This window comes from Oncorhynchus clarkii, chromosome 20, assembly GCF_045791955.1.
Source record: "Oncorhynchus clarkii lewisi isolate Uvic-CL-2024 chromosome 20, UVic_Ocla_1.0, whole genome shotgun sequence".
Lineage (NCBI taxonomy): Eukaryota > Metazoa > Chordata > Actinopteri > Salmoniformes > Salmonidae > Oncorhynchus > Oncorhynchus clarkii.
In genome coordinates this window covers 61,775,529-61,797,320 of record NC_092166.1, presented here as the reverse complement: position 1 = coordinate 61,797,320, position 21,792 = coordinate 61,775,529, and the positions used below count along the sequence as shown (strand labels likewise).

The following is a 21,792-nucleotide window of genomic DNA, read 5'->3' as shown; positions in this document are numbered from 1 at the left end:
TTTGGTGACTTTAATATTCACATGGAAAGTCCACAGACCCACTCCAAAAGGCTTTCAGAGCCATCATCAACTCAACTCAGTGGGTTTTGTCCAACATGTTTCTGGACCTACTCACTGCCACAATCATACTCTGGACCTAGTTTTGTCCAGTGGAATAAATATTGTGGATCTTAATCTTTTTCCTCATAAACCTGGACTATCGGACCACCATTTTATTACGTCTGCAATCGCAACAAATAATCTGCTCAGACCCCAACCAAGGATCATCAAAAGCTGTGCTATAAATTCTCGGACAACCCAAAGATTCCTAGATGCCCTTCCAGACTCCCTCCACCTACCCAAGGACGTCAGAGTGCAAAAATCGGTTAACCACCTAACTAAGGAACTAAATTTAACCTTGCGTAATACCCTAGATGCAGTCGCACCCCTAAAAACGAAAAACATTTGACATAAGAAACTGGCTCCCTGGTATACAGAAAATACCCGAGCCCTGAAGCAAGCTTCCAGAAAATTGGAACTGTATTGGCGCCACACCAAACTGGAAGTATTTCGACTGGCTTGCAGTATCGAAGAACCCTCACTGCTGCTCGATCACGCTATTTTTCCAACTTAATTGAGGAGAAAAAGAACAATCCAACATTTATTTTCGATACTGTCGCAAAGCTAACTAAAAAGCAGCATTCCCCAAGAGAGGATGGCTTTCACTTCAGCAGTGATAACGTCATGAACCTATTTGACGAGAAGGTCATGATAATTAGAATTACGTACTCCTCTTTAAATCTGCGTATTTCTCCAAAGCTCAGTTGTCCTGAGTCTGCACAACACTGCCAGGACCTAGGATCAAGGGAGTCACTCAAGTTGTTTAATACTATATGATATCTCTTGACACTTTGATGAAAATAGTCTTGGCCTCTAAACCTTTAAGCTGCATACTGCACCCTATCCCAACTAAACTACTGAAAGAGCTGCTTCAGTGCTTGGCCCTCCTATGTTGAGCATAATAAACAGTTCCCTATCCACCAGATGTGTACCAAACTCACTAAAAGGGGCAGTAATAAAGCCTCTCTTGAAAAAGCCAAACCTTGACCCAGAAAATATTTTTAAAACTATCGGCATATATAAAATCTCACATTCCTCGCTGTTGTGCAGCGACTCACTGCCTTCCTGAAGACAAACAATGTATACGAAGCGCTTCCGTCTGGTTTTAGACCCCATCATAGCACCTAGACTGCACTCGTGAAGGTGGTAAATTACCTTTAAATGGTGTCAGACCAAGGCTTTGCATCTGTCCTTGTGCACATTCTTTTGGAGAGATTTGAAACCCAAATTGGTCTACACGGACAAGTTCTTGTCTGGTTTAGATATTATCGGAAAGGTATCAGTTTATCTCTGTGGATGGTTTGTCCTCCAAATCAACTGTAAATGTCGTTGTTCCTCAAGGTTCCGTTTAAGGACCACTTGTTCTCACTATATATTTTACCTTTTGGCGATGTCATTCGGAAACATAATGTTAACTTTCACTGCTATGCTGACGATACACAGCTGTACATTTTGATGAAACACGGTGAAGCCCCAAAATTGCCGGCAAATGTTTTACTTTTAAACTCAAAACAGAGATGCTAGTTCTAGGTCCCAAGAAACAAATGGATCTTCTGTTGGATATGACAATTAATCTTGATGGTTGTACAGTCATCTGAAATAAAACTGTGATGGATCTCGCATTACTCTGGACCCTGATCTCTCTTTTGACAAACATATCAAGAATATTTCAAGGACAGATTTTTCCATCTTCGTAACATTGCAAAAATCAGAAACTTTCTGTCCAAAAATTATGTAGGAAAATGAATCCATGCTTTTGTCACTTCTCGATTAGGCTACTGCAATGCTCTACTTTCTGGCTACCCGGATAAAGCACTAAATAAACTTCAGTTAGTGCTAAACATGGTTGCTAGAATCTTGACTAGAACCAAAAAATTTGATCATATTACTCCAGTGCTAGCCTCTCTATACTGGCTTCCTGTTGATTTCAACAAAGCATTACTTGGGATTGCTCCTACTTATCTTTCCGATTTAGTCCTGCCGTACATACCTACAACACAAGACGCAGGCCTCCTTACTGTCCCTAGAATTTCTAAGCAAACAGCTGGAGGCAGGGCTTTTTCCTATAGAGCAACATTTTTATGGAATGGTCTGCCTATCCATGTGAGAGACGCAGACTCGGTCTCAACCTTTAAGGCATTATTGAAGACTCATCTCTTCAGCAGGTCCTATGATTGAGTGTAGTCTGGCCCAGGGGTGTGAAGATGAATGGAAAGGCAACGAACCACCCTTGCTGTCTCTGCCTGGCCGGTTCCCCTCTCTCCACTGGGATTCTCTGCCTATTACAGGGGCTGAGTCACTGGCTTACTGGTGCTCTTCCATGCCGTCCCTAGGAGGGGTGCGTCATTTGAGTGGGTTGAGTCACTGACGTGATCTTTCTGTCCGTGTTGGCGTCTCCCCCACCCCCTGGGTTTGTGCCCTGTGGGAGATCTTCGTGGGCTATACTCGGCCTTGTCTCCAGGTAGTAAGATATCCCTCTAGTGGTGTGGGGGCTGTGCTTTGGCAAAGTGGGTGGGGTTATATCCTGCCTGTTTGCACCCGTCTCAGGGTATCACCAGACAGGACCACAGTGTCTCCTGACCCCAGTATTTATGTTGCAATAGTTTATGTGTTAGGGGGCTAGGTTCAGTCTGTTATATCTGGAGTATTTCTCCTGTCTTATCCGGTGTCCTGTGTGAATTTAAGTATGCTCCCTCTAATTCTCTCTCTTTCTCTCGGAGGACCTAAGTCCTAGGACCATGCCTCAGGACTACCTGGCCTGATGACTCCTTGCTGTCCCAGTCCACCTGGTCCTGCTACTGCTCCAGTTTCAACTGTTCTGCCTGCTGCTATGGAACCCTGACCTGTTCACTGGATGTGATACCTTGTGCCGGACCTGCTGTTTTTGGAATCTCTCTACCGCACCTGCTGTCTCTAACTCTGAATGATCGGCTATGAAAAGCCAACTGACATTTACTCCTGAGGTGCTGACTTGTTGCACACTCTACAACCACTGTGATTATTATTATCTGACCCTGCTGGTCATCTATGAACTTTTGAACATCTTGGCCATGTACTGTTATAATCTCTTCCACCAGTGTAAGACTGGCTGGACTGGCCACCAGTCCTACACTGGTGGCCAGTCCAGCCAGAAGAGGACTGGCCACCAGTCCTACACTGGTGGCCAGTCCAGCCAGAAGAGGACTGGCCACCAGTCCTACACTGGTGGCCAGTCCAGCCAGAAGAGGACTGGCCACCCCTCAGAGCCTGGTTCATCTCTAGGTTTCTTCCTAGAGAGGGAGTTTTTCCAAGCCACCGTGCTTCTACGTCTGCATTGCTTGCTGTTTGGGGATTTAGGTTGGGTTTCTGTTCAGCACTTTGTGACATCGGCTGATGTAAAAAGGGCTTTATAAATACATTTGATTGATTGATTGATTAATAAAGTGTTTTTTTATGGAAAGTTATAACATTCTCGGGAACAATTTTAGAACGACTTTAAATAGAACCATGAGGAAACCTGTAGGAAACTTTTTTGCTGAAATACTGAAATTACAACAGAAGAACGTTGTTTTTTTTTAGAACATTCCCAATGTCAAACCAGTTGGAGAATGTTCCTACAACTACCAAAATGTAAATGAAATGTAACCAAGCAATTTGTTTAGGAATGTAGCGTGCTTGGGGTTAGGTAAAAGACCCAGTGTAGTCAAAAACATGACTTTTCTGGGTTTTAGATTATTTCCAAACTGTGAGGTAGGAATAATACTGTGAAATTGTGAACCTGTTGATAATGCCCTTTTAGTGTAAAGAGCTGTTTGAAAAGACCGCCTGAAATGTCAGCCTGTTTTAGTGGGAGTTTGGCCTTCCTGTTGACATTAATAGACCAGTAAGAAAGAGAGTTCCAAACCTCTCTGTCAGTATCAGCCAGTTTCCAGTTTTCCTCTCTCCACTCCCAGACAGTCCTAGCAAAACCCTTACTTGAGAAATTGCTCTTGCTAAGAAGCTTCAATTTTACCAATTGAAAACAATCACAGTAAGGTACTTCATTGTTACCCAGAAATGTTTTGATATTGAGATAAAAATGGCTACATTGGCCCCTTTAAAGGAGGGACGGGCAAAATATTGTTGGATTTGAGTCATTTTAAAGACGCCTGCCTATTAGCTGTATCAGTTATTGGTTCTGCCAGCTGAATGTGATAAGGAGAGAAGGAGATAAGCACAGGGACTGAGCATATAATTACACTGTATATTGATTATTCCTGATTGAGAGGTTAACCAGGTCTCCAATCTAAATTGATAAAATGGGTATTTTGTCTGTCTGCAACTTGATGACGCAGCTGTGCACTTTGTCTGTTGCCAGTCATGACTGGCAGTCATGTTTTCAGCATTCCAAACAAAATGAGATGATAAACCCAGATTTATGCCGGCTTGTGTGGTATTTGACATCATCTCTCTTCCTGTAGGCACATATTGCATCATATTAATATTAATCAGTATTTTCACACCTGATACAGCACATGTGAGCCTGCATATTAACACCCAGATGGCTCAACACTGACTCACTATCCTGACATAACTTATCCTATCACACAAATCATGACATCCAGGAATGTGGTGGTGATAAAACGGTGGGTAACGTCAGTGGAGATAAGTGGTAAGTTAACACCTTAACACTAATGCTAACTGCACTAATATGGCACAATTGGTGCATAAACACCTAGTAATGTATAGCCCACCAATAAATATCTTAGCATGACTCTCCTTCAAACTGGATGCGGCAATCTGAGCACATTGTTAAAGCTCAGGGCTTAAGAATCCTTCTAAACTTCCCCTTAATGTTAATGTCATCCTGTGAGAACACTCCAACCCTCAGTAATGAGGACACGCCAACCTTCAGTAATGAGGACACGCCAACCCTCAGTAATGAGGACACGCCAACCCTCAGTAATGAGAACACTCCAACCTTCAGTAATGAGGACACGCCAACCCTCAGTAATGAGGACACGCCAACCTTCAGTAATGAGGACACGCCAACCCTCAGTAATGAGGACACGCCAACCTTCAGTAATGAGGACACGCCAACCCTCAGTAATGAGAACACGCCAACCTTCAGTAATGAGGACACGCCAACCTTCAGTAATGAGGACACGCCAACCCTCAGTAATGAGGACACGCCAACCCTCAGTAATGAGGACACGCCAACCCTCAGTAATGAGAACACTCCAACCCTCAGTAATGAGGACACGCCAACCCTCAGTAATGAGAACACTCCAACCCTCAGTAATGAGGACACGCCAACCTTCAGTAATGAGAACACTCCAACCCTCAGAAATGAGAACACTTCAACCCTCAGTAATGAGTACACGCCAACCCTCAGTAATGAGAACACTCCAACCCTCAGTAATGAGAACACTCCAACCCTCAGTAATGAGAACACTCCAACCTTCAGTAATGAGAACACTCCAACCCTCAGAAATGAGAACACTCCAACCCTCAGTAATGAGTACACGCCAACCCTCAGTAATGAGAACACTCCAACCTTCAGTAATGAGAACACTCCAACCCTCAGTAATGAGAACACGCAAACCTTCAGTAATGAGAACACTCCAACCCTCAGTAATGAGAACACCCCAACCCTCAGTAATGAGGACACGCCAACCCTCAGTAATGAGAACACTCCAACCCTCAGTAATGAGAACACGCCAACCCTCAGTAATGAGAACACTCCAACCTTCAGTAATGAGAACACTCCAACCCTCAGTAATGTGAACACGCCAACCTTCAGTAATGAGAACACTCCAACCCTCAGTAATGAGAACACTCCAACCCTCAGTAATGAGTACACGCCAACCCTCAGTAATGAGAACACTCCAACCCTCAGTAATGAGAACACTCCAACCCTCAGTAATGAGAACACGCCAACCTTCAGTAATGAGAACACTCCAACCCTCAGTAATGAGAACACCCCAACCCTCAGTAATGAGGACACGCCAACCCTCAGTAATGAGAACACTCCAACCCTCAGTAATGAGAACACTCCAACCCTCAGTAATGAGAACACGCCAACCCTCAGTAATGAGAACACGCCAACCCTCAGTAATGAGAACACTCCAACATCAGTAATGAGAACACTCCAACCCTCAGTCATCAGTGTTCCCTTTGAAAAGAGAAAAACAGAAAACAAACAAGGTCATCAGTGAGCAGAGGGTGAGCAGCTGTGTATCTATCCCCTATCCCCTCTCTCTCCTCCACCCAACCCAGAGATGGGTCCCTAACATCCCCTCCAGAGCCCCTCGGGGTGCAGCAGAGTTGGTGTACGCAAACTCTTCTCCTTTCCTCCCCATACAAAAGACCGTTCGGAAACACAGTCATGCAACAACTTCCACATTCTCAGGCAATTTGAACCCTTTCACGTATACATTTTAGTTTTGGGATGATTTGGTAAGGGTATCATAATTGCCTGACTGTCTGACTATACAATTTCACTTAATATGAGTGAAAATTATAGGATGACATTTGGTGTAATTGCTCAACCCCTGCCTGATCTTTTCGTTCTAAATAATGTGCAATGACATTTTCACAGATGCATCTTCCATTTATTTTTCAGTATTTGAATAAACACGTGTGTATGTACATGCGCCTGTGCGAGAGGGTGTCAGACCAGGGGTCTCTCTATCCTATTGGCTTTGTTGACATCGAAACACTGCCAACACATCTACCCTGCCCTTCTCACCCCCTCTCCTCCCTCTCTTTTCCACCTCGCCGCGCCATGGGGCTGAGAGCCACTGTGGACTTGGCATTTAACAACTGACAAAGAGTGTTAACATTTAATCGCTAAATGTTAACTGCCAGCTTGACTCAGTACGGCGGGCGGGGAGACTTTATTTTACCAATGGATGGAACTTCTGTCTCGTTCTGCCTTCCGCTCATCCCAACAGTGGAAACAGCTTATTTCTGACCCAATTGTGGCACCAGCGATACTGGTTAGGAAGTTATATCTAATGCTGCTGCCTCCAAATGTAGACCTATAGAACTCATTTTAGACTCAGTGTGCCTAAGTCTCTGGGTGTTAGACTTAAGTACAGCCAGACTTTTATAGACTATAGGCTAATCATTTAGAACCTGACCTAGATTAACTGGTAGAAGACTATGCCAGCTGATGGGATAATTAAAGTCAGTGGGGCAAACATATTTTTGTTTATAAGAGGTAATCATTTACAGTAGCCTACAGGATATAGAAGGGCCAGTAACATTAGCCTGTTCTAGAATGCCATGTAAAAATCCTCCCAGCGTGAAATAGTTCCCAATCGTTCTGGTTGTGTTGTGATTGTGACGTCATGTTGTAAAACTTCTCCCAGCGGGAAAATGTTTCCAGTTCAATAATTGCACGTGCGTCTCTTTATGTGGATGGCTGAGCTTGTGGGGATGTTTCTCTCACACCCTCCCGTAGTGCCAAAGTCTTTGTAATCGCAAAAGATCTCTCTTCACATCAACCCTCGGGACATTGACGCGCGAGTCTGGGTGTTTATATGCTGACCTCACGCCTCAACAAGCTTCAATACTCCTGGCCACCATTGATTGGCAGATGTGTGAAACAAATGTGCGTGCCCACAGAACAGTTGTTCAAGGTCGAGGAAGGGTGTGAGAGAAACAGCGTTTCAAACTTATTAAAGATACACCCTCGTCCACATACCCTCATTCCCTTTGGGGAATCTCCGCGGCCATATTTGTCGTCGGTGCAAATGATTAGCCAAACAAGGGAAGTTTGCAACGTAAGCCCCTCAGCCCTCGTTTTTAATGGAGTTTGCGAGTGTACAATTATGTTCACTTCGGGGCCTGAAACACAGCATAATTCAATTTGTGATGATTGTACATCCGCTAAGAAAAGTCTGCCAAAACTTAAAACCTCAACGTCAAGATGGAGTCAGCATACAAGTGTAAGTAAAAAACAAATGTAAATAAGTTAGAAATGGTCCTACTAATGCACAAACACGTCTCGTAAAAGTAATGATGCTTTTATTTGGTTAGCTTCGGAAATTGTAGAAATAAAACATTTTCCTTCTTCAGAAGTTCCAGCTAGGCCGGCTAATGTTATTTAGCTAATTAATTTGCTAGCTATCATACAGTAGGTGTATATTTAAGCAATAAGGCCCGAGGGGGTGTGGTATATAGCCAGTATACCACAGCTAAGGACTGTTCTTATGCATGACGCAATGCGGAGTACCTGGATATAGCCCTTAGCTGTGGTATATTGGCCATATACCACAATCCCCTAAGGTACCTTATTGCTTTTATAAACTGGTTACAAATGTAATTAAAGCAGTAAAAATAAATGTTTTGTCATACCCATGGAATACGGTCTGATATCCCACGGCTGTCAGCCAATCAACATTCAGGGCTCGAACCACCCAGTTTATAACAATATATTATATATTTAATGTAAGTAGACATGCAATCATAATTGACTGTAGCACATATAAAGCACCCACAAGCTACCGGTGGCTGAAAACACAATCATCGCAGGATGAACGAGTGACGAATTTACGGGTAAGGGTGGTCCATTTAAAAAATCATTCCTTCCTCCCTCGCCTCTTGCCCTGCAAGTGTATACTCATCATACATCATGATACGTCATCAGAAGCATTCACTTAATTTAAGGGCTGAGGGAAGAGGGTGTGTCTGCAACATTGAAGGTCCCCAAGAACAGTGGCCTCCATCATTCTTAAATGAAAGAAGTTTGGATCCACCAAGACTCTTCCTAGAGCTTCCCAAACTGAGCAATCGGCGGAGAAGGGCCTTGGTCAGGGAGGTGACCAAGAACCCGATGGTAAAATGTTCACGCTGGGAGAAATTTTACAGCATGACGTTACAGTCAGAATGATTGGGGACTATTTCAGGCTGGGAAGATGTTTACATGACAGGTGGCAGGTAGCCTAGTGGTTAAGAGCTTTGGGCAAGTAACTGAAAGTTTGCCGGTTTGAATCCCCCGACCGACTAGGTAAAAAATATGCAAGGTACTGAACCTTAATTGCTCCTGTAAGTCGCTCTGGTTAAGAGCATCTGCTAATTAACTGAAATGTAAGTGCCAGTTTTAGAATGGTAGCGAGCATTCCATTGTCAGTGTCTCATCTCTCTCAATAACCCAAAGGCATTTAAGGCTCACTTGCCGCTATAAATGCCAATCTTTGGTGACAAATATGTGTTCATTTAGCAATATGATGGACGCTGAACAATCATCTACCAGAGTGACCCTGTGTTGTCACATTATAATACTTTTTTTTTTTAAATCTTGTATTCTAGACCTCCAAGGCCAGAGTTTCGCTGACATTTACAGAGACCTTGAAAGACCTCACAGTCTCTCTAGACAACGCAGAAGATAATGATGTTCACCACTATGTCTTGGCCTCCTCAAATCACATGGGACCAAGAAGAATAGGCAATATGTCAGGATTCAGTAAATGGAAAAAAATACCTCATCCTCATATTTTCACACCCCAACTGTTCCGTTAGAACTATACTGATCAGAAAATATAAACGCAACATGCGTACGAAGTTACTGAGTTGCAGTTCATATCATTGAATGTATTAGACCCTAATCAATGGATTTCACATGACTGGGCAGGGGCGCAGCATAGGCTGCCACTCACTTGGGAGCCAGGCCCAGCTAATCAGAATGGGTTTATCCCCACAAAAAGGGCTTTTTACAGAAATGGCCCTCGGTTTCATCAGCTGTCTGGGTGGCTGTTCTGGTGGACATTCCTGCAGTCAGTATGCCAATTGCAAGCTCCCTCAAAACTTGAGACATCTGCGGCATTGTGTTGTGTGACAAATATGCACATTTTAGAGTAGCCTTTTATTGTCCCCAGCACAAGGTCCACCTGTGTAATGATGATGCTGTTTAATCAGCTTCTTGATATGCCACACCTGTCAGGTGGATGGATTATCTTGGAAAAGGAGAAATGCTCACAAACAGGGATATAAACAAATTTGTGCACAAAGTTGGAGAGAAATAAACTTTTTGTGCATATGGAACATTTCTGGGATCTTTTATTTCAGCTCATGAAACAAGGACCAACACTTTACATGTTGCATTTATATTTTTGTTCAGTATAATAAAGTAATATCTCTCTCTGTGTAAATTATTTTTTACATACCAGCTCCCTCGTAGTCCTTCAGACTGTTGGTTGTGAGGACAGGAGAAGGGTTGTAGTGTCGCTAGCAAGGATAAGCACAGATTTATCTGATGTCTTCTTTAAGTAATAAGAAGTAACATCATTCAAAGCTGCCTTTATCCGTACCTCTAGAGAACTCCTCTTGGTATGTTGAGGACTGAAAGAGTCCAGGAGCATAGCACATACAAACAAACAAACAAACAAACAAACAAACAAACATACATACATACATACATGGTATAGTACAGTAGCTAGGACCTGGGTATAAATAGTATTTTTATCCCTTCAAACACTTAAGCTGCACTTGGTTTTAGTGGAACCAATTAGATAGTCCCGAAAGTGCCAACAATACCAATCCAGTGTGCTGGGTGAGCTAAACCAAGCACACTTAATGTATTTGAGAGAAAACACTGTTTTGACACAGGCCTGATGGTACAGTAGGTTAGGAAAAGACGGACAGTATGGGACAGCTTGGGCTTATTAAGGCACAACACGATGGAATAGAAAACCACTTTACTTGTCAGGTCAACTGCAATGAAAATCATCAAGAGATTTTCTCATTTCCATTTCCACTAAGATCATCTTATAGCCTACTAATAGTACTTTAAAAATATATATTTTTTACGCAATAGCTCATCTTTTGATTGCCACTTTGTGGTCAGGGGTCACTGAAAGTGCCACTATAGGTTAGTTGTGCTTGAGATTTTCTCTTTGGTTGATAGACCTTGCAAATCCACTGTGGGTGAATTTAACTAAGGAATTAGCTTTTTCAAAAGTTTCACAATATGTTTGAGATATTTCAATAAGACAAGATAAACTCCTCATCTTTGCAATTGACTCGGCACTGATCTAGATGGTCTGCAGCGAATGTACACAAACAGATGTCACACATGATCCACCACACGCAGTGACAGGAGCTAGAGGTCAAAGGTTAAAGATCAGATAGAGGTCAAGGAGAGACACAGAACACTCAAGGTAAAAGTCACCGCTCACCACAGATATAGGATCAGATTACCTTAGCCCCAATCCTAGCCTAACTATTAGGAAGTTGATATAAGCTCTGACCGTGTATCAGTGGTTAGGAGCAACCTTTACCTATTCCACACACAACGGCCATTCCTACCATGGTGGCTTTGGGAGCGGACGGGCCAATGCTTTTCACCTAGAATACAGAAGGAACCAGGCACAGTAAGTAGTGGAGAGGACAGAGAGTTTACAACATATCAAACCAAGAGAGGAGAGCCAGATAGAGCAACAGAATACAGCTGAAACATCAGAACATATTATATATTTTCTTTCAAATGTCACATTTGCCAATCAAATAAAGACATGGTATTGTACAGATCACTTCATATGATCACATAAGTAGAAATGAATGCGGGACATTTGATCAGCCCTTACTAAAGGTTATGCCACACACTCCAAGTAAAATACAGCTAACACCGGACTGAACACTACGCTACTAGATTGGGTAAAAGGAGGTAAAGATTGAAGGTTATATGAGTATAAACGAGATGAAATGTGAGGCAGAATGAAGGTTGGAGGAATTGCGAGAGAAGAAGGGCTGCCGGTTAAAAGGATGGCAAAGAAGGTACAGATCCAATACTAGAGGAGTAGAAAGGGGGAGATGAAAGAGACGAGGAGATGTAGAAGTCAGCTGTGTTCTGTACACCATGTTACCACCGAGGCGTGTGCACACACGCACGCACACCCACCCACGCATGCATGCACACGCGCATGCATGCACACACATTGTTGGGTGTGAGGGTCCAGCCATGCGAAACTTTGATCCATCATTATAGATGATGGATCAGCTCCTCATACAGGCTGCCTCCCACACAGCAACAGATACTGATATTAAAAAAAAAAGTGGTCACAACCTTAATCTAAAATGTAATAAATAGTTGTTTTTCCTCGTCAATCTACACAAAAAAAAACATAATGACAAAGCAAAAACAGGTTTTTAGAAATGTTTACTAATTTATAAAAAATGATCAACTGAAATATCTCATTTACATAAGTATTCAGACTCTTTACTCAGTCCTTTGTTGAAACACCTTTGCAGGCAATTACAGCCTCGAATCATCTGGGGTATGACGGTACAAGCTTGACACACCTGTATTTTGGTAGTTTCTCCCATTCTTCTCTGCAGATCCTCTCAAGCTGTGTCAGGTTGGATGGGGAGCGTTGCTGCACAGCTATTTTCAGGTCTCTTCAGAGATGTTCGATTGGGTTCAAGTCCGGGCTCTGGCTGGGCCACTCAAGGATATTCAGAGACTTGTCCCGAAGCCACTCCTGCGATGTCTTGGCTGTGTGCTTAGGGTCATTGTCCTGTTAGAAGGTGAACCTTGCCCCAGTCTGAGGTCCTGAGCGCTCTGGAGCAGGTTTTCATCAAGGATGTCTCTATACTTTGTTTCGTTCATCTTTGCCTCGATCCTGCCGGTCCCTGCCACTGAAAAACACCCCTGCAGCATGATGCTGCAACCACCATGCTTCACTGTAGGGATAGTGCCAGGTTTTCTCCAGATGTGACACTTGGCATTCAGGCCAAAGAGTTAAATCTTGGTTTCATCAGACCAGTTTTGGCAAACTCCAAGCGGGCTGTCATGTGCCTTTTACTGAGGAGTGGCTTCCATCTGACCACTCTATCAAGGCTTGATTGGTGGAATGCTGCAGAGATATTTGTCATTTTGGAAGGTTCTCCCATCTCCACAGAGGAACTCTGGAGCTCTGTCAGAGGGACCATCGGGTTCTTGGTCACCTCCCTGACCAAAGCCCTTCTCCCCCGATTGCTCAGTTTGGGAAGCTCTATGAAGAGTCTTGGTGGATCCAAACTTATTTCATTTAAGAATGATGGAGGCCACTGTTCTTGGGGACCTTCAATGTTGCAGACATTTTTTGGTAACATTCCCCAGATCTGTGCCTCGAAACAATCCTGTCTCGGAGCTCTACGGACAATTCCTTTGACTTCATGGCTTGATTTTTGCTCTGACATGCACTATCAATTGTGGGACCTTATATAGACAGGTGTGTACCTTTCCAAATCATGTCCAATCAATTGAATTTATCACAGGTGGACTCCAATCAAGTTGTAGAAACATCTCAAGGTTGATCAAATGGAAACAGGATGCACCTGAGCTCAATTTCGAGTCGCATAGCAAAGGGTCTGAATACTTATGTAAATAAGGTATTTCTGTTTTTTTGTTTTTATAAATTTGCAAAAATGTGTGATTATGGGCTATTGTGTGTAGATTGCTGGGGATATTTTTTGATTTAATCAATTGTAGAATAAGGCTGTAACGTAGGAAAATGTGGAAAAAGTCAAGGGGTCTGAATACTTTCCGAATGCTCTGTGGGCCTACGTTCCCCACCTCTAAATGCCTAGCAACACACACACAAACACACACACACACACTGATTTGTTAAGTAGTTAAGTAGTAGTATGAATAAGTTACAACCCAACACAGCCCTGACCTCACTATGACCAGATACAGCCCAGAACAGGTCAACTAGTGTGTTGCTGTGCATGCATGTGTGTTGAGGTGGGAAGGTACATTAATACAGACATACAAACGCTTTAAGTTACTTGAAGCCTTGACCTAAAGAGCTAATGGAATGCTATGGCCCGATGTCTAACACACTGAAATCAGTTTGAGCTGTGGAAAGCCAAAGAGAGATACAGATATCCAGCATGGTACCCTATTTCCTATTGTGCACTACTTTTCACCAGAACCTTATTGGTATGGATCTACAGTACATGTAAGACATTGGGCTGTGTCCCAAATAGCACTTTATTCTCTATGTAGTGACCTGGTTAAAAGTAGTGCACTACATACAGTAGGTAATACATTTGGGTTGCAGATTTGGACTTATATGTACTTCCATATCTATATTTACTACATTAGAGACATTCTGTTCAATACTAAATGGATTGTATTGATTATGCCATGTCTATTCGTGGCTAACTTCTGTTCATTGACAGTTTAGAAGAATGATGCCCCTTTAGGTCACATTGTTTAACAATCTGTATCCTTTGTTTCACCTATATCTACTGCTGACAGGTAGGGAGAGATGATGTCATTCACAAGTCAATGGTCAATGGGTTCATTCCGATTGGTAGCTTTGGCTGACTCTTTAGTCTTGGGTTTTTGGCCGTGTGTACACTTCAGTACAGGGAGTCTATAGCTGCACCACAACGAACCAAACAAACCCACTGGGGGGGAAAAAACTGATTGCAGGGGCGTCATTCACCCCAGATATCTGAGGGGACAAAAAGTATGTGAGGATGGCTGTGGGGTGGTCCGGAGGGAAGCTAGGCCACCCCAACAGTTGGAGAATTTTGCATTTTTCAAACACGTGAAACAGCTTTTTCCTTCAATCTAGAGCCATAAGCATTATGCTTAATACTATGAACTCTTGAGCTGTATCCTGGTGGTTGTTGATTTAAAGTAACTGGATATGCTTCTCTGCTTCTCTGCTTCTGCTTCTCTGCTTCTCTGCTTCTCTGCTTCTCTGCTTCTGCTTCTGCTTCTGCTTCTGCTTCTGCTTCTGCTTCTCTGCTTCTGCTTCTGCTTCTGCTTCTGCTTCTGCTTCTCTGCTTTTGCTTCTGCTTTTGCTTCTCTGCTTCTCTGCTTCTCTGCTTCTGCTTCTCTGCTTCTCTGCTTCTCTGCTTCTGCTTCTCTGCTTCTCTGCTTCTCTGCTTCTGCTTCTGCTTCTCTGCTTCTCTGCTTCTCTGCTTCTGCTTCTCTGCTTCTCTGCTTCTCTGCTTCTGCTTCTCTGCTTCTCTGCTTCTGCTTCTCTGCTTCTCTGCTTCTCTGCTTCTGCTTCTCTGCTTCTCTGCTTCTCTGCTTCTGCTTCTCTGCTTCTCTGCTTCTCTGCTTCTCTGCTTCTCTGCTTCTGCTTCTCTGCTTCTGCTTCTCTGCTTCTCTGCTTCTCTGCTTCTCTGCTTCTGCTTCTCTGCTTCTCTGCTTCTCTGCTTCTCTGCTTCTGCTTCTCTGCTTCTCTGCTTCTCTGCTTCTGCTTCTCTGCTTCTCTGCTTCTCTGCTTCTGCTTCTCTGCTTCTGCTTCTCTGCTTCTCTGCTTCTCTGCTTCTGCTTCTCTGCTTCTCTGCTTCTCTGCTTCTCTGCTTCTCTGCTTCTGCTTCTCTGCTTCTGCTTCTCTGCTTCTCTGCTTCTCTGCTTCTGCTTCTCTGCTTCTCTGCTTCTGCTTCTCTGCTTCTCTGCTTCTCTGCTTCTGCTTCTCTGCTTCTCTGCTTCTGCTTCTGCTTCTGCTTCTCTGCTTCTGCTTCTCTGCTTCTGCTTCTCTGCTTCTGCTTCTCTGCTTCTCTGCTTCTCTGCTTCTGCTTCTGCTTCTCTGCTTCTCTGCTTCTCTGCTTCTCTGCTTCTGCTAAAATCTTGGTGAAAGATTGAAAGGAATGTGAGACGTATGTACTTGCTTATGTACTTGCTTTTCTAAAGTCTACCAAACTTGCCAGCAGACATGCCAGCTAAGATAGTTAGACTAGCTAGATACTCTAAATTCATTGATACCCTGAAATGGCAGCTTGGTAGCTAGTTATAAGAGTGGGACATTGGGAACAACAACAACAACAACTATTTTAAACAGGACAAATCTGAGGAGGCACATAGTCCTGTTCCTCCTTAGGGCATGAGGCCTCTGACTGGTTGAATCAACGCGGTTTCAACATCATTTCAATAAAGCAATTCATTGTGATGACGTTGAATCAACATGGAAAACTGATTGGATTTGCAAATAGTCATCAACGTCAGGGAGACATTTCAAAATGATTTTTTTTCTTTTTAATTCACATTAGTTGACAACTCAACCAAATGTAAATCAACGCTAGACGCTGAAATGACACCTGTGCCAATGGGACTGCAGTGAATGCTATCGTGACTAAAGCAACAGAGATGTCACCGCCCTGAGGGAGACCCTCAAATGGCCAGCCTAGCTTGTCTACCGTCAGCGAGAGCCAATGTTTGCGAAGATTTTCATTTAGATTTGTGCTCAGGGTAAATACTTCTACAATGGCCCTGGTGTGTTACTCCAGCCTGCTACTCCGGCCTCCGCAGCAACATCCCTATAAGTCTGATTAAATCAATGAGCTGGAGTTAGCCTGCCTGGAGGTCATTTCAAGAACAAATGTGTGGCTTTTTGCAAAACACACACAGATAAAGGACGATTGGAAAGCTAGAATAACATTAAAAATGCTTCTCTCCCTCCACGTCGCTTCTCCCTTTCCCTTCTACCTTTCCTCCTCCCTTCCCAACCTTGCTATTTTCATTCCTCTCATCTCTCTCCTTTCTTCCTTTCTCTCCTCTGCCTCTCTCTCCTCCCCTCTCTCTTTCATTTATCACTCTTCAAAGTTCAGTCAGTTTGTTCTGTGTGAGCAACACTCGAGAGTCATTCAGCATATAGCATAATCAATTGGCACGGTGTTTCTTCTCTCCATCTCTCTCTGTCTCTCCCGCTCTCTCTCTGGTATAACAGAAAACAGGCTGGGACTGGGTGTGATGTCATGTACTGCATGTGTGAGTGAGTGTTTGTGTTCCTGCTTCCCTGCTGAGTGCGTTGGGCTGTTATCGCTCCCTCTGATATCTCATTACATTACATAACAAATCTGCCTGATAGCTAGCATTATCATCCTCCTACAGCACCAGAAGCCATGCGAGATGATTACATTCTTAATAGCGTCATATGTCTTTGTTTTTTTTTTAAACACCACATATGCAGGTGTGTTGGTAGGACTCATATCACACCTGGGATTTGAGTCTCCTGTGGCACAGGTGAAAGAACGCATTGAACCAATACAGAAGAACAGGAGTAGAAACGGATGTATTTGGATGGGCTTGAAGGTTTCAGTGAAAGTGTTTAAGCAAAAGATTTAGCTGCTTCGGAGCTCCCATAAAGAACAAATACCAGCCACTGATCCCTACTGTGTAGCTTATGCAAATCATACAAAGATACAGTCGATTTACAGAGGTTTAGAAGTGTGGTGCTAAATATGCATGTTAAACTGATACAGTGGTTTGGGATCAGTCAGGCATCAAAGCGGATTGTGTTGGTGATAATTAACAGCAGCACAGAGCAAATGTGTTGTCAGAGTTTACCAGTCTGCTCTGAAACAAGCTTTCTTCATTAACTCTCCATCTAGCAGCAATCCCCCAAGCACAAATAGAAGACAGAGAGCAAGAGAGAGAGAGAGAGAGAGAGAGAGAGAGAGAGAGAGAGAGAGAGAGAGAGAGAGAGAGAGAGAGAGAGAGAGAGAGAGAGAGAGAGAGAGAGAGAGAGAGAGAGAGAGAGAGAGAGAGAGAGAGAGAAAGAGAGAGAGAGAAAGAGAGAGAGAGAAAGAGAGAGAGAGAGAGAGAGAGAGAGAGAGAGAGAGAGAGAGAGAGAGAGAGAGAGAGAGAGAGAGAGAGAGAGAGAGAGAGAGAGAGAGAGAGAGAGAGAGAGAGAGAGAGAGAGAGAGAGAGAGGGGTGGGGATAGAGAGAGATACAAAATATATAAAGGTAAGTAGAGAGGGAGAGCGAGATTCGCAAAAAATGTAGGGTGATCAAAGTGAGAAATGCTGTTTTAATTCCTGGAATCATATCGTCCTGTTGACAAGCTCATTACAGAGAAACACTGCTGCAGGAGAGAGATGGGGAGGGAGAGCGAGAAATAGAGACAAGTAGAGCGCAAGAGAAAAACAAGCAACTGAAACCCACAGATGAGGCCGACAATACAGATGCTGTAAAATGGCAGGACTATAATGCTCTCTCAAGCATCAATCTGTGGGAAGACTCTCTTTGGCCAGTCGAGGAAGTTTCATTTGAGGGGCTTTGACCTCTGATCTGTTCAGATATGCAGTACAAACATCTCTGTACTGTTTACAGTACATACAGTTTTAACGTACCCAGCCGTGCTGCTAAGACCTGAATGATACAACATTTGAGATGATGATGATACACATCTCTGTCTCTCGTTCATTCTCTCATTCTCTCTCTGTGTGTGATCTCTGATGTGATCTCCGATGTGTTATGGACAAATAACTTCTCACACCATGGCAGAGAGCCAGCCACCTCTGGGAATATTCCCATTTCACGTCATGCTTGACATGCTTTACATTTCAATGTAATTGGAGATCACATCCGGATTCAAACCACAGTAGTTTCCTTAAATGACCCCCCTACTCACTGCAATCACAACAGTGTTGTCAGGCAAACTAATAGGCCACTGTTTTGACATGTTATGTAATGCTTTCGCTTTCGCATTGGCTAAACAAGTCACACAAACACACTGGTTTGTTTCTTTTGTTTCCCATTCTCTCCTTCCACTGTACAATCAAACCCAGCAGGAGTCTCAGTATCCAGTCTCCTGCCAATACACAGAGCTAATTCCAAATGCATTAATGATCAGACTAGGACAATACTGTTAACAAAGGCAAACGGTGTGGGTGTGCTGTCTGTGTCAAGGAGAAAAACACGCGCTTTTCACAGTTGACTGTCAGTCGTTTGCTAAGATAAAGGCTTCTTTAAGCCTGACAGGGTATGGAAGACCCTGGTTGCAATTGAATTATGATTTGTCAAGAGTGGTACAAAAGAGACATAAGAATTCAGTGTCATGCCTTGTGGGAGGATTGGTGAGTTAATGAAACAAATCGTTTCCACAAAAGAGTGTTGAATTAGAATCTGGATGTATTCATCAAGAGTTGTCCTCTGGCCTAGGGGTGAGTGAGGGAGGAAAAACAACAGAATTGTTGAATATTTCTCCAGAGGCTTCTTTGTGTTGTTCGTACCACTGATCTGGGTATTGGGGAGAAAAGCCTCTAACCTTCCACGACCTCCAGATGTCCCTCTGGCATTGCTATTTTCATTCACTTTTGTTTTGCTTCTTGACAAATTTGGGATTTTCATAAGTTCAAAAGGGTGACCTGACTATGAAATTACAAATAACACTCAAAGTCACATTACTTTTGATGAGCAGAATGTCCCCTTAAGAGCCTTGCCCTCTTGGCTCTACGCATCACCGAACATTCAAAAGCTATAACCATACCCGACAATTTGCCATGGGTACTTTGGGTGTTGGGCGAGACAAATTTGAATAATGATTAAGGGCATTTAATCTACCTCGGCCCCAATTGATATGCCAATCACACTGGTGAATCTAGTAAACCATGTCAGTCAGTCAGCCTCCAGCGGGAGGGGGGAGGAGGGGAGGGGAGGGGAGGGGAGGGGAGGGGAGAGGAGGCCCAAGGACAGAGCTCCTTTCAGTATCCCTTTAATTACTGCTGGCAGCGGCAGCCATAATGACCCAGAGTCATTGAGAATCAGTGAGCAGCCCAGGGCTACGGACCAGAACAGTAACATTTCAAACCGTTACAACTTTATCAACATTTCAGAAGAGTGCCACAAGCTAAAGCGCCAGCCTTGATCAGAGCATAGTAGATTAGCGTCAGTGTCAATGGTTCATGAGATGAACTTTATGAGGAGCACATCATGAGCAGATCCTAATGTTGCGCTGTGAGTCACCATCTGTTTACTCATAGGGGAGAACACATGCAGACACACACACCACAGGGGAACTGTAGTGGTAATGTTAATCCTGATGTTATATTGCCATCAGTGGAGGGATGAAAATTAATTAAAGCATCTTAATCAATGCCATGTTTGCCTCCTTCAGTCTGTGATGATGATCCACTCTAAACCACCTCCCGGTGCTGACAGACTGAATTAACCTTCTGAACCTTAAAAAATATCCTGTAAGTACCAAAACGCATGACTCACTTTGTCAAAAATATAGTTCGAAGAGGGTAACGTTTTGAAGTTCTGGCTAGATAATTGGTTCTAACCTCTACGAGCAATCAATATATAGTGTGTAGTGAGAGGCTGAGGTGAGGGGTGTCACCGTGGGGGGGCAGGGAAATGCCTGCCAGATTCTCACTACCATCCAATTTACTGTAGTAATATCCCTGTAGAATTAATTTCCCGAAAAATAGAGCCAATTTGTTCTGAAATGAGTAATCTACACGGCGAATGCAAGGAATCCTAAATCGTGCGTTAAATTTGTTTTAGCATAAGACCTCCAGTTCCATGATTTTATAGAACTCTAGTTTTGTCTTTCTTGCGTTACTTGTATCTAGAAGTGTCGGACAAAATGGATGTGCCTAGGCCTATGTCTTCGTGTCTTTTGTGTGTTCTTACAACTCTCATTCTGAATGCACTCTTCCAAATAGACTAGACGTTGATTTTTCTCCTATTAAATGGGAAATACACATACTACTGCCCTTGAAATATCAACAATGGAACGATACCCGTTGAAACCATTCAAAATCACTCAGTCAGCCAAGACGAGTGATTGTCAAACGTGAAGAAATCGTTCAAGAAGAAGGAATATATCAATCGGAAACCAGCCATCGTTCTCTGTCTTTTTCTTTATCCTCTCTCTTTTTCTTTATCCTCTCTCGCTCTCTCTTGCCAAGAGGAAGAAAATAACCCTGTGGCTTAAATAAAATGAAGTACATATTCTCTTCACACCGAAATCCCACTGAGATAACACAAACATTTACTCAGCCAGAGCCATGACATAAACAACTTCACATGTTCAATATTTGTAAACAATGAGACAATCTTATTCCGGCTCCCCTCGGTCGTGATAATGATACTCTTCAAGACAATGGTTAGTCAAGGACGCCTGTTACAGTAGTGTTTATTTCAACCAAACATTTTTTACTGAAAATGTATTCTGACAGTTTTCTTTGAAGAGTTTGATTTTCTGTTGATGCAAGTGAAATATTTGTTATTGCTTTATGGAATACACTGTCTGCAAATAAATATTGTAACTTAACTTTGATCTGTGTATCTGATTTAACAAGAAGAGTCCTTTCCCAGTGAGAACCAGAAATGTCCACATACTGTAGGTTTCCCTTAAGACAAACACAAATCCTTCCAACAAACCCCAGTCAGATCTGTCAAAAACACGAGCTACAATGGGCCTCTGTGAGTATATATAATTATTATGTTCAGTAGAAACTCTTTCTTTCTTTTTCTCTCCCTCTCGCTCTCTCTCTCTCTCTCTCTCTCTCTCTCTCTCTCTCTCTCTCTCTCTCTCTCTCTCTCTCTCTCTCTCTCTCTCTCTCTCTCTCCCTCCCTCCCTCCCTCCCCCGGGGCGTCATATTTCACATTGGCATGCATTCAGTCAAATGAAGGGAAGGCAGTTTGATATATGGAGGGGCTACAGAGATGAAGCATGTCCCCCGTGATTGCTCCCACAGCCATTACTCACATAGCCTGGTGATTACAGAGACTACATCCCAAATGGCACCCTATTCCCTACATAGTGCACGACTCTTGACCAGGGCATAGAGCTCTGGTCAAAAGTAGTGCACTATGTAGGGAATAGGGTGACATTTTGGATATACCTGAGCCTGTGGCTTGACTGCAGGCTGACTGCAGGAGTTGACGGCCATGCCCAGCCTCATGAGGGAGCAGTCTCCACGGAGAGAGACCCAACAACAGCGGTTCACTGGTAATCTTTGACTGCCAGTCTCAATCAATGGGGAGTTAT

The 21,792-nt window shown here is 43.3% G+C and overlaps 1 protein-coding gene across 3 annotated transcripts in view; it reads right to left on the bottom strand.

Moving 5' to 3' along the window:
- LOC139376657 (protein shisa-6-like) overlaps window positions 1-21,792 on the bottom strand; it is a 70,392-nt gene that overhangs the window by 13,635 nt on the left and 34,965 nt on the right. The window contains exon 5 of one of the 3 annotated variants that reach the window (XM_071119482.1): window positions 11,371-11,409. The exons of the other annotated variants lie outside the window; for them this stretch is intronic. Coding sequence (XP_070975583.1) covers window positions 11,371-11,409 — 39 coding nt within the window. The remainder of the gene's footprint in view (window positions 1-11,370; window positions 11,410-21,792) is intronic. 3 annotated transcript variants of the gene reach the window in all.